This window comes from Galeopterus variegatus, unplaced genomic scaffold, assembly GCF_000696425.1.
Source record: "Galeopterus variegatus unplaced genomic scaffold, G_variegatus-3.0.2 Scaffold978, whole genome shotgun sequence".
NCBI classification, from domain to species: domain Eukaryota; kingdom Metazoa; phylum Chordata; class Mammalia; order Dermoptera; family Cynocephalidae; genus Galeopterus; species Galeopterus variegatus.
Window position 1 is genome coordinate 288,976 of NW_007727089.1, and position 13,188 is coordinate 302,163.

Here is a 13,188-nt window from a genome sequence, read left to right on the forward strand (position 1 = left end):
CCACCGGGATCGCATCCCTCGGTGTTGCTCCCGCACCTCGCTCAGCCAGTGAGCGCCCGGTCTGAATGTGGGATCCGAACCCTCAGCGGGAGCGCCGCCGCGCTTCCCAAGCGGCGCACTATAGCAGTGCGCCACTGGGCCGGCCCTAATTTGTGAAATTTTTAAGAATAAACTTTAATACTAGAAAAATCCCTACTAAAGTTTCTATTTAAAAGATACTATCTCTGTGGCTAACCGCAGCTGTGACCACATACCAGGAGGCTGCTACAGCCATTACCCCAGGGCTCCCTTACTTAGAAATCCCTTAGAAACAGCAATTAAGATCTTCCTCACTACTGTCAAAAGACTAAACCTATCCCAAGTAAGCATCACAAAGGAGCACACTTATCCTTCTACTTTTGAAGTTTTATGTTCTACTTGAACCCCAGACAAGGAATTTTCTATACTCACAGCACAAATGACATAAACGTAAATCAAACGAGCAAAGACTATTTCTGACAATTTGTCTAAGAACCATCAGAAAAACAGCTTCATTAATTACTTTGTCTAGGATAAAACCTCAAAAGAATATTAACTATCAACTATGGGGTGTTATAAAATATAAAACAAGGCAGTTTTAATCTAAGAAAGTGAAGCTCTTCAGACAGCAGAGGGCATACCACACGAGCCCTGCTGAAATGACTAAGATATACTTAACTGCTGCTGAAGTTCAGAGAAACAAATCATCAGGGAGGCAGGAGCAGGATTCGTGGGTGGACAGGACTCAGCTGGGTTTTGAAAAGAAAAGAGATCTGAATGCAAGAAAGAAGGCCCAGGTGGGGGGTCCCCATGTGTCAGGCACTGAAGGTGCAGCACAGCCTGCCCCTGAGCACAGGGAAGCAATGGGAAGCAGAGAGACCAAGCCTATGAAGACTGCATGGGAGTGTGGGAGCACGAGAGAGAACGAGTGTGAGGAAGAGATAGATGTGAGTGTGCAAGTGTGTGGGAAAGAGAACATGCGTGTGAGAGAGCAGCGCAGTCTGAATGGTGTGCATGGATACCATGGAGAAACCGCCAGGAGCGACCTGGAGGCCGCACTCTAGAAAGTGCCCTTGGAAAAGCAACTAAAATTAGCATGTTTGCCCCCCCACCCCCAAAGGACACAAGCCTCAGGACACTGGGAACCTGGCCTCTTGATGACTAAGATCTCTATTTTGGGAAACTGAACAGCAAATGGAATATGCATTTCCAAAAGACAGGAAGTCATCTCTGAGCTGCTGTGGCTCTTCTATGAGAAACAGACTGTGCAATGTGGCCCATGACTGGAAAAGGATATCAACTGTCAAGAGGAACATCACAGACGTACCCACGAACTCCATGAAAACCACAGAGGTGCCCTTCTCTCTGCTGCTCCATGACACACTGTCTGATAGATGCAGTAAGACTTACAGTTCAACACTAGCAACTGGGCACTCAGCACTTACTGTACACGAGGCATTCTAAGTGCATGAAGGTCTACAGTCCAGAGTAACAACTAGGCAGGAAGTCTGTTAAAACTACAAACCCTTGGCTCCCACCGCTCTCTGGAGTTTTTGATTTAGTAGATTTGGGCTTGTGGTAAAGTTCAAGACAGTTTTTCTTAGATTTTTTCTTAGGATTTCCAGCTTTCACTTGGGCTGTGGAAAACTGGAAAGAGCATCACTCTTGACTGCATGCAAGCAAGAGCTGAGGTCTCTTGGAGGCGTCTCCACAGGAAGAAAAGAGGGAGTGAGCCGAGCCTGGAGGAAGATGAGGCCCCCACAGGGGCAGGTGAGCCAGAGATCCAGACACAGGGGTGTGCACACCCACCTAGTGGGCCACCTGCACACCGCAGTGTGTGCTAAGACTGGGGACCAGGGAGAACACTTCCCTCAGGAATGAGGCTGGGCAGGGGAGCAGCTGCCAGCTGCCACTGCAGAAAGACACAAAGCAAGCCCTGCTCCACCTTCCACCTTTATTTATTTTTTATTATTTATTATAAGCATATTATTATTACCAATCATGATTTTTCTTTATGCCCTTTACCCAACCTATCCCTCCCCAAACCTCTCCGCCAACCCCTCATCTCCAGTAGCCCTAGGTTTGTTTTCCCCTTCTGAAATTCAACTTATTGTTTTGGTTTTTTCTTTCCTTTTCCTTTCCTCTTCCTCCCTCCCTTCCTTCCTTTGCTCCCAGTTATGAGTGAGGACATGTGGTATTTCTCTTTCCTTGTCTGACTTATTTCACTTAACATAATTTTCTCCAGACTCATCCATGTTGCTGCAAATGGCAGAATTTCATTCTTTTTTATGGCGTAGTAGTACTCAATTGTGTATATATACTACAATTTCCTTATGTAGTTGTCCGTCGATGACACTTAAGTTGGTTCCATATTTTGGCTACTGTAAATAGAGCTGCGGTGAACATGGGCGTGCGGGTATCCCTTCAACATGATGATTTCCATTCCTTTGGATATATGCCCCACAGTGGGATTGCTGGATCATATGGCAGCTCTATCTGTAGCTGTCTGAGGAGCCTCCATCCTGTTCTCCATAATGGCTGTGCTTACTCTCCCACCAACAGTGTAGAAGAGTCCCCTTTCTTTTTTTTTTTTTTTTTTGTCTTTTTCCGTGTCCGGCAACGGACTGCAACCCTCAGTGTTGCCCCTGTACCGGACCAGGGACCGGCAACGGGATTGCAACCCTCGGCGTTGCCCCCGCGCCTGGCTTAGCCAGTGAGCAAGAACCGGTCCATGTGGGATCCGAACCCTCGGGCGGGAGCGCCGCCGCGCTTCCCAAGCGGCGCACTATCCAGTGCGCCACCGGGCCGGCCCAGAAGAGTCCCCTTTCCCCCGCATCCTCTCCAGCATTTGTTGTTCTCAGTCTTTTTAATAATGGCCAATCTAACTGGAGTGAGATGATATCTCAATGTGGTTTTGGTTTGCACTTCTCTAATGACTAGTGATGTCAATCATTTTTTCATACACCAGTAAACCATTTGTATGTCTTCCTTTGAAAAATGTCTATTCATCTCCTTTGCCCTTTTTTAATTGGATTATTTGTTTTTTTTCACTGTCTAGTTGTTTGAGTTCTTTATATATCCTGGATATTAATCCCTTGTCAGATGTATAGTTTGCAAATATTTTCTCCCATTCCATAGGCTGTCTTTTTGCTCTGCTGATCATTTCCTCTGCTTTGCAGAAGCTTTTTAATTTGATATGGTCCCATTAATTTATTTTCTTTCATTGCTTGTGCTTTTGGGGTCTTATTCATAAAGTCTTTGCCCAGTCCTACTTCCTGGAGTGTTCCCACCTTCCATCTTAAGGGAGAATACACAGGGGAAGGGAAGCATTGGTGAGGACCCACTGCAGCTGGGGGAGTGGTCCCTTGGGGACATGGTAGGACCTAGTTCCAGGCCCAGACCATTAGAGATCCCATATTGCTGGGGCCAGGGTGCAGACGCTCTCCTGCACAAGTCCCACCAAAAACACAAGGTACAGGGAGGAGTGGGCAGGATTGCAAAGACCCAGGATGCAGCAGGACAACAGGTAGCTCCCGTGTACCCCCACCACTGGTGGTGGGGCAAGACTATCCAAAATAATGAAAGACACCAAAGTACAAGAAACCAAGAAATTCAGAGAAAATGTAGCAGGATAAATACCTCAAAAAGCTCCCAGGTTATTCATGGTGTGGTCTGAGTCTGTGGATGTGTCTGCCACTCAACCCCACTGCAGCTTCATCTGCAAGTCTGAGGGAATGGGCTTCTGGGAGCCTTACCCAAATACTGCAACCCTCCTACCCCCAGCCAGGACTAGGGGTTGATATTGACACAGATGGGAAAGGGAAAGGGAAGGGGAAGGGGAAGGGGAAGGGGAAGGGAAGGAGGAAGGAAACAAGAAGACTCAAAGCCTCAAGAGTGCTGGTAGGCATGTTTTTTTGGCAGAAATGCTAGTGCTATGTTGGTTGACAGGGTTAGTATTAGTTTAATTATTCTTTTGTGGGTTGTGATCAGAGCTAATTGATTGGAAGTCAATTGTGCTCGCTAATACTAAAAGAATAGGATCCTGGCATGTGGACTGGAGAACCAGACCAAGTTGGTGAGGGAGAGGGAAGGAGGAGAAGGGGAAGGGAAGAGGGGGAGGGGGAGAGGGGGAGAATCAGGGCAAAGGTGTAGACAGTTATAATGGCTTTCAAATTCCTGGTTTCATTTTGTTCCTGAGATTCAACTGCAATCCCCTGTAGAGGTTTCATGAGACACCAATATATGCTATTTTTATTTTTAAATAAGTCCCTCTCCTTTGTTCCCCCCTTAAAGAAACTTCAATTTCTGGAGTCCTAGGTTAACATGATTCAGTTTCTTCTCATAATAACTCTAAAAGGAAGATATTATTTCCATTTTAAAGGTGAAGAAATGAAATCTGTGATTGAAAAGATGCCATTAGCAAGCACCTCCCCATCTAGCTGGGAAGACTCCCTTAGGATGCACACATGTGGAGAAAGCCTAGGGCCATTTCTTGGAGAAGTTCTAGAAAAGGCCTCCTGGATTCATTCTATTCTAATCTTGTAGTCTTGGGACAAATCTAAAAAAGACCTCAGGATGCTGAAATACCCCTAAAAATGTACACCTGAGGCATAGCCAACAACTACCAAGATGGAGTGATTCCCTGGCACATGCCCCTAGCAAAAACCAGTTGTTCCAGTTCTTACCAGAACACTTATCCAAGCCTTTCTACTTCCAATAATTCACCTCTAGTGTTAGGACCTTACTAGAACGCTAAATCTACATGGAGGAAAATATCTAATTTCTTAAAAATCTGAAGACTTACTCTGTGCCAGGCATTGTACTAAGTGTTTTATATTCACTGACACAGTAAAAGAGAAACCAGGAGAGAAAAACCTGGCTGGACAACACCCAAGTCTCTCAGTTAATGATTACACTATACTGCCTTCTCCCAGGCACCAAAAGTTAATCACTTTAGAAATTTTTAGGGTCCCCGCCCCAACAAGTACCAGATTATCAAAACTAATCAACAAGTAGAAAAATATGTAAAGGTCTCTGGGGCTATACTTCTAAATCATCCGGACAGTAAAAAAAATCAAAAACAAAACAAAACCCTTCTAACCATATTTTTTCACCAGGCTGAGGAACAATTACTTGGCAGCTAGCAGTAAATTCTGTTCTCATATTTTCTAGTTGAAAGTAACTGAAAAAAATTCCCTTCTCTCTGAAGCATACGTTTGATGACTCACCATATAAGGAAATGAGAAATTCTAAGCTTTTCAGCCTCACCCTTCTTTTCTGAGTACTAAAATCTCATTTGGAAGTTAATATCATAATGTTATTTTAAAAGTAAATTCATCTGTGGAAGAGCCAAACTAAGTAAGAGTATTACTAAGTTTTGAGGAACATTTAAAGATTTGAATTTTGTTACACTCTGAACAGGAGAAAACAAAAAAGCCTTTCTTTAAATTGTTAAAAATGTCCCTGGCGAAAGACAGGTAAATTAAAAATACTTGGTAATTTGTTAAAGATTAGTCTATATAGGGATGGCCGGTTAGCTCAATGGGTGAGCGTGGTGCTGACAACACCAAGTCAAGGGTTAAGATCCCCTTACCGGTCATCTTTTAAAAACAAAAACAAAAACAAAAAAAAAAACCAAGAATAATTTTTATTAAGTTTTTTGAATCAAATTATACAAACTAATATTCTTATTTTAAATTATAATGATGTTAATGGTATCTCCATAAAGGACTCATCAAGGGTTACAAAACGGCATCCTTAAAAGCTGTTTTAGAAGCACATCCATTCATCCATCAGACATTTACTGCACTCTGTGGAGACAGATGTGGTCATTGGTTTCAAAGAGTTAACGATAACTGCGAGGCAATGTGTAGGACTATTATGAGACTGCTGTTATACGAAGACATGTGCAGAGATTTACTGGAAATAAGTGAAACAAAAGGACCAAAGACAGTGTTTTGAGAGAAGGAGAGGGCACGGGGAGGTGGTAGTGGCAGATGGGGGTTGATAAGTTTCCTAGAGTGTGAATGGAACTTGGGATATTCCTTGGGGCAGTGGTGGGAGATGAGGCTGCAAAGGGAGATCCTCTCTAAATCACCATGATCTTGTCTGCAAGGGAGAGACAACCCCTAGTGGGTCAGTCTGCACCTTGGGAAGGTCACCCTGATGATGACAGTGAAGACAGTACGAAGGCAGAATCCAATCAGAGGCTTCAGGAGCCCAGGTAAGGGGGAATGAGTCTGGTAGGAATAACAAGTTTTTTGTCTTGTTTTTGTGACTAATAATGAGTAATAAGTATTAAATATTTATAAGAACAACAAAAAAGGAATAATATCTAACAATGTGAAATGGTAACATTATGACTTATCTAAGTGTTAGAAGATAAGTCAAAAAAAAGTCTTTCTGACATTTAAAAACATAGTATACAAAACTATGTGCTGTTCATTAAACACACCCAAAAAAGGGAAGGAAATTCATCCAAATGACAGCACTTATCTACACAAGGGGGTTAGAGAAAGCTTTATAGGTGAGTCATCACAACAAAGTGTTTGGGAACACAAATTCCGTATCAGACAAATCTAGGTCTACATGCAGGCTCCAATACTTATTAGTTGTGTGACCTGGACAAACAAGACTCTCAAAGTCTTAGTTCCTGACCAATAAAAGAAAACAATATTAATATTTAGCTATAGAGTTATGAGGATTAAATAAGCAAATATATATAAATCTTACACAGTGATAGGTGCTGAATGAAATATTAGCTACAACCTATATTTTTTTTAAAAAAGTCTATGTTTTCAAAATTTCTATAACAAACATTATTTTTATATAAATCTTACACAGTGATAGGTGCTGAATGAAATATTAGCTACAACCTATATTTTTTTAAAAAAAGTCTATGTTTTCAAAATTTCTATAACAAACATTATTTCCATAATCAGGAAAGAAAGTTGTTTATCAAGAGATGAAGCCCTTATTAAAGCATAAAGAGGTATAAAAAACCTCACAGGATTCATGCATCAGAAAGGGAAAAAAGCGAGTTATGGATAGAATTTTGTTTCTCCACTTTATATATTCTTCTATACGTAACACATTCTTGTCACTGAATGGGAAGAAAAATGAAATAAATATTGACTTACTGGTTTCCTAAGGAAGAAGACAGACAAAGCTCCGACTAAGGGCATGTCTCCGATCAGTGGTTCCAGGATCACCCGCATTGTACCATGAATCTAAATGCAAACAGGAAACCAAAATATGTAACAGAAAACAATTCTGCAGGGCTATTCACTCAATGCAAGGAGTTTGCACAAGAATCTTAGTGACTTTTGAGCATCTGGCTTTGTTTCTCTCAACTATGACCTACAAATAAAAACTTCACTTCGAAACAATTCTAAGCCAGTAACTTCATAATTTTCTTTCTGAATATAACTTAGAGAACTTAAGAAGACTATGAAATTAAAAAAATAAAACTTACCTGTATACTTTTCACACCAGCTCTACAAAAATATCGTTTGATCTCCAAATCAATCTCACAATTTCCTACAAAACTAGCAAAACAAAAATTCTGCATTATATAAAGTGAGTAAAATTATTCTCATAATCACCATAGACCTGCAAGGTATAGGAGGTATAATCTGAATAAAACGACAGTAAAGTAACAAAATTAGGTTGTAGGTGAAAACTGTAAAATGCGGCCCTTATTGCAGTATTTTACTGCTCCAGGTCGCAGAGTGAAACTTGGAATCCTTGTTGGGGCAGTGGTAGGAACTGCTACAATACCTGTGAGGATATACACGTCTGAATCAGCCTTTTGATGGACTATAGTTTTCATTGGCCTTACAAATCCTATGTTTGATTAAAACATAAAAAGTTTAGATTTTACTTCACCACAAGAAAATTTCAGACCCTTGTTCCCAACCACAAAAAATTCACAGTGCCCCAGGACTCTGTGACATCAAAGGTTAGAAACAGTGCATTTGTTTGGGGCGTCAATTTTATTCAATGATTAAGTCATTTCAAACATTAATATGAAAAACATGAATGCACTACAATGTTAAATGCGAGGTTTGCATCTATTTTTATATAAACATGAAATATCAAATACCTTGTGCATGGGGTAGTGCACGATCTGACCCCTATCCTTGACGTAGGACATCACATTCTCACTGGAGAACATTTGTGGAGAGTTTTGATAAATACTGGCAAGGAGTGCTAAGCAGATGAGCAAAACAGTAACAAAAGGATCTGGATGAAACTCTCCCAATATTTATTATTCTGGTGTTAAAGCCAATACTTACAGATTCTTATATTTGAGAATTATTTTCCACCTAGTTGGTAAAATAACCAAAAAACTTTTATAAAACCATCACAAAACATTCCTCTTTTTCACCCTAAGACTTGATCATATTATTTCCTAATACGTTCCAATTACTCCTTCCCCCTCTCCACTGCCAATTTAGTTAAGATCCTTGTCAGGAACACACAAAAAAGTGGAATGCATGTTTGTTTAGAGACATAAATATCTAAGCAGGATATTTTGCATACATTGTTATGACTGCTAAAAACCACAAAAGCAAGACTGCATCTTCAAAATGATTCATCAAATATTTATTTAATAAATGTGTCTGGAATACTCAGTGCTGGGGACACTGTATAATAGAATAAGGTTTCTATCCTCACAAAGGCCCTTCCAGGGCACAGGCTAACTTTTTCCACTGATGACGACCGTGTTAGCACTAGTGCCAAATATTTTAAAGATGCAGATTTTTCCATCTTAGATTAAAGACACCCTGTGCTTCTTTCTAAAATAACTGGTACAAACTCTGTACATTTGCTATATTAATGTCCTTTGGAAACTCAAAGATGACATAAAATCAGATGATCTTTAGTCAAGGATCAAAAACAGAAACACAACTCTAAGCTGCTGAAAACCACACAGCTGCTGAGCCCACAGCATTCAGCAGTAACCACATACACAGTGTGATATCAGGAAGCCATGAGCAACTTCAAGTAAGAGGGAGGACAAGAAACAAGGAAACCACCTTTATCATGCAGGCATGGTATCTGGCAGACATTCCATTTTTTCCCCTCTGTCTTTTTTATTCTGTTAAAGGTACACACAGCATAAAATGTACTATCTTAACCATTTTTAACCGTGCTGATCCATTCTTCCACTGATGGACACTTGCTATGAATGTGGGTATGCAAATATCTACTCAAATTCCTGCTTTCAACTCTTTGGGATATATACAACATTCGTGAAGTTGCTGAATTATACAGTAATTTTATTTTTAAGGTTTTGGAGAACTGCCAGACTGTCTTCCACAGAGGCAGTACCATTTTACACTCCCACTATTGATGCACAGGGCTCCAATGTCTCTGCGTTCTCACGAACACCTGTTGTTTTCTGGGTTTTTTTGATAGTAGCCATCCTAATGGGTGTGGGGTGTTACTAAGGTTTTGATTTGCATTTTCCTAACAAGTAGTATGTTGAGCATCTTTTGATGTGCTTACTGGCCATTTGTATATCTTCTCTGGAGAAACATCTATTCAATTCCTTTGCCCATTTTTAAGTAGAGCTGTTTATTTTTTCTTGGGTTTCATGAGTTCTTTATATATTTTGAACATTGATCCCTTATCAGATTGATGATTATAGGGGACACATTAAATTTGTAGACTGCTTTAGAAGGATTGACCTCTTAACAATATTAAGTTTTCCAATCCACAAACATGGAATATCTTTCCATTTAGTTGTGTCATCTTTAATTTCTTTCATAACATTTTATAGCTTTCAGTGTATAAGTCTTTCGCTTCCTGAGTTAAGCTTATTCCTAAGTATTTTATTCTTTTTTATTCTATTATAAATGGAATTGTTTTCTTAATTCTTTTTTGGATTGTTCATTCTTAGTGTATAGAAATGCAATTGATTTTTGTGTGTTGACTTTGTATTCTACTACTTTGCTGAATTTATTAGTTTTAATGGTATTTTGTGGAATCTTTAGGGTTCTCCACATATAAGATCATATCTGCAAACAGATGATTTTATTTCTTCCTTTCTAATTTGAATATCTTTTATTTCTTTTTCTTGCCTAGTTTCCCTGGCTAGGACTTCTGGCAGGATGCTGAATGGCAGTGGTGAGAGAGGCATCCTTGACTTGTACCTGACCTTGGAGGAAGTGTTTTCAGTCTTTCACCTTTGAGTGTTTGCTGTGGGTTTTTCATATATGGCTTTTATTACGTTGAACTAGTTTCCTTCTATTCTTAATTTGGTGAGTGTTTTATCATGAAATGGTGCTGCATTTTGTTAAACACTTTCGCTACATCAACAGATAATCATGTGGTTTGGGTTTTTTCTTTCTATTAATGTAGTGTATTATGCTGAATGATTTTCATATGTTAAATCATCCTTGCATTTTAAGAATAAGTCCCACTTGGTCATGGTATATAATCCTTTCAATATGCTGCTGATTCAGTTTGCTAGAATTTTATTGAGGATTTTTGCATCAATATTCATATGGGATACTGGTCTGTAGTTTTCTTTTCTTGTAGTGTCCTCCATTTTTTTTATTTAACACATTTTATAAATGGCAATTATCTAGGCTATCAGGAATTGAGACCCAGAAGGTAAATAGCATTTAGATCTCCAACAAGAATTTAGTCAAACCCCAACGAACAGGCAGTAAGAAGTGTGCTCATTATATCCTCCACCTGATGGGTATGTCTAAGTGACATTAGATGTTAGCCACAACACAAACATAACACAATAAAAACTTACCTAATCTGAAGGTCCAGAATAATTTGCCTTTTATCTACATTTTCGGTATACACCTTAACACCATTGATCCTGATGGGCTGAAATAAGAAATAACTTATTTTAAAATACAGGGAGGTAAAAAAACAAAGAAAACCCACAAACAGAAAAACTCCCAAACCTTGACATATACCATAGCACTGAAGAAAGCAAGCTTTAGCATCAGACTACAGGAATTAAAAATCTTTTACAACACAGCTATTTGACTTTCAGCAAGTTATTTAACCTCTGTGCCTTCATTTCCCCACTTGTAAGATGCAGATAGCAATGGTATCTATCATGAGATTATTGTGAAGTTAAATGACATTGCTTGACACATAGTAAGTACTCAAAAAACATTAAGTATTACTGTTGTTAACACATGTAATAATATATACTTCTGTTCTCTTCTCCAAGCCCTTTTCTCCCCTTGTCTCTTCTAATTTAATCACATCATTTCCCTCTACTCCATCCTTACTACATAATTTAGAACATTACTTCTTTTTATTTTTTATGTCTTGCAATTTTTCATTTCTTAAGATTTTGACAAAAATGGGACTTATTAAAAATATAAGCTGTAGGTATAGTATCAATACGTAATATATGATACAGGTAAATGACTCTATGAAAAGAAAAGGCAGATTATAATAAATGCTATATTTCAAGGGCCCAGTTATAGCATCATTTCAAAACCTTTTCCTATTTATCAATTTGGGATCCCTTGTAAAAAAGTTCTCACATTTCATGTGAGCATTAAATATTTGAGATAAAGATACACCTTACCTTTTAGAGTACTACTGCTTACTTTAACAAGTTTGTTTCCTAAAATCTCACCTCTCAACTAGCAGCAGAATTAAACTCTAAGCCTTTACTTGAGTTTATACATTCCTTACTATCCCAGGTTCCCAGGCTTTTCCTTTATGACACTATCTAAGACATGTACAGACTGACCAATCACTAAGAAACACAATCAACCCACTATGCTGAAAAATGAAAATGGGGCCCACATCCTTAGTATGTTTACTTTAAGTGTTTGCATTAGATAACATATCCTCCTTCCTCCACGTGAATGACATCTTAGTTTTAGAGAGGCTGTGAGACCAGCCCTATTCCAGATGACTAACATCTGTCTAATGAAGGACAAATACCTGAGGGCACAGAATCTAACTGCATAAGGGACTTGACAGGCACCTGCCATCCCATCTGTTCCTTCACCAGACAGCCTGGGTCTGCCTGCTACTTCTAAGATATCACCGAAGTAGATAACAATGCCCAAACTACCTTCACTGCATCAGCACACTCCATAAAATTCTTACTGTTCTCCAAGGACCTTCTTATTTAGTTGGTATCAAACTGAAGATGTGTATAATAACAGAACATGAACTGATTAAATTCTTCCTAAAGTGAACACATCTGGGGTTAGAATTTTAAGTTACAAACATGAGCATACCTGACGTTAAGGGACAGCAAACTATGGTCTTCAGGTTAAATGTGTCTTCTGGCCTGTTTGTGTACGGCCCTGACTAAGAACGGTTTTCAGCTTTTTAAAGGGTTGTAAAAGAAGGAAGAGAGAAGAGAACACGTCACAGAGACTTTATGTAGCTGTCAATAGCTAAAATATTTACTCTCTGGCCACTTACAGAAAATGTTTGTGGCCCCTGCTTCATAGCATTTTAACTTGTAATTGCACTTTTAACTTGTATTCACATTGCATATTAACTTGTAATTGTGTTTTTTCCCATTTGTTATCATTTTAAGTTATGGAAGGTAAAGTAAATATTAAAAGTGCCATACAGACATCCTGTATAGGCACTCGGGCATGTCATGTATTTGGAGACCTCGAAGCTAAGAAAGGAAACAGCCAGCACAGTAAGTACCAAGGAGGAGTCTGCACTGGAGGCACTGGATTTGGAATAACTGCAGATGAGATGGAACATTCTCTGCACATGGAAAATCAGCTTTGATAAGGGAAGGTGACCAGCAGCTTGGAGAATGTCGGATGGCCACTGACATCCACCAGCAGGTGACACACACACAGCAACCAGGCCAGACACTCCCTAAGCCACATCTACGACAACTCTGAACTGTACTGTACAGTGATGTCTGCTATATGTGCACTAGTGTGTGTAAACTGTGTGTTTAAAAGTACTATCAGATTCTAAGATTTTATTAGGCATATGAAACAATGTTACCTTAAATTATTGCTAATTATCGTAAACATGACCTAAAAAATTGAATAAAAAAGGAAACTTGCCATGATCAACTAATTGAAATGTAATCTTGAGGCTTTTATAAGTGATATTAGGAACTAGCAGCTTTCCCTTTTTATTTTTTTATTTTTTTATTTTTATTTTTTTTGTCTTTTTGTCTTTTTCTGTGTC

General features: G+C 39.2%; 1 protein-coding gene across 1 annotated transcript in view; it reads right to left on the reverse strand.

The window, feature by feature from the left end:
* Positions 1-13,188, reverse strand: part of ESYT2 (extended synaptotagmin-like protein 2) — a 52,651-nt gene that overhangs the window by 36,692 nt on the left and 2,771 nt on the right. The window contains exons 3-5 of the mRNA XM_008573971.1: positions 10,793-10,869; positions 7,493-7,565; positions 7,158-7,247 (exon numbers count right to left, since the gene is read on the reverse strand). Coding sequence (XP_008572193.1) covers positions 7,158-7,247; positions 7,493-7,565; positions 10,793-10,869 — 240 coding nt within the window. The remainder of the gene's footprint in view (positions 1-7,157; positions 7,248-7,492; positions 7,566-10,792; positions 10,870-13,188) is intronic.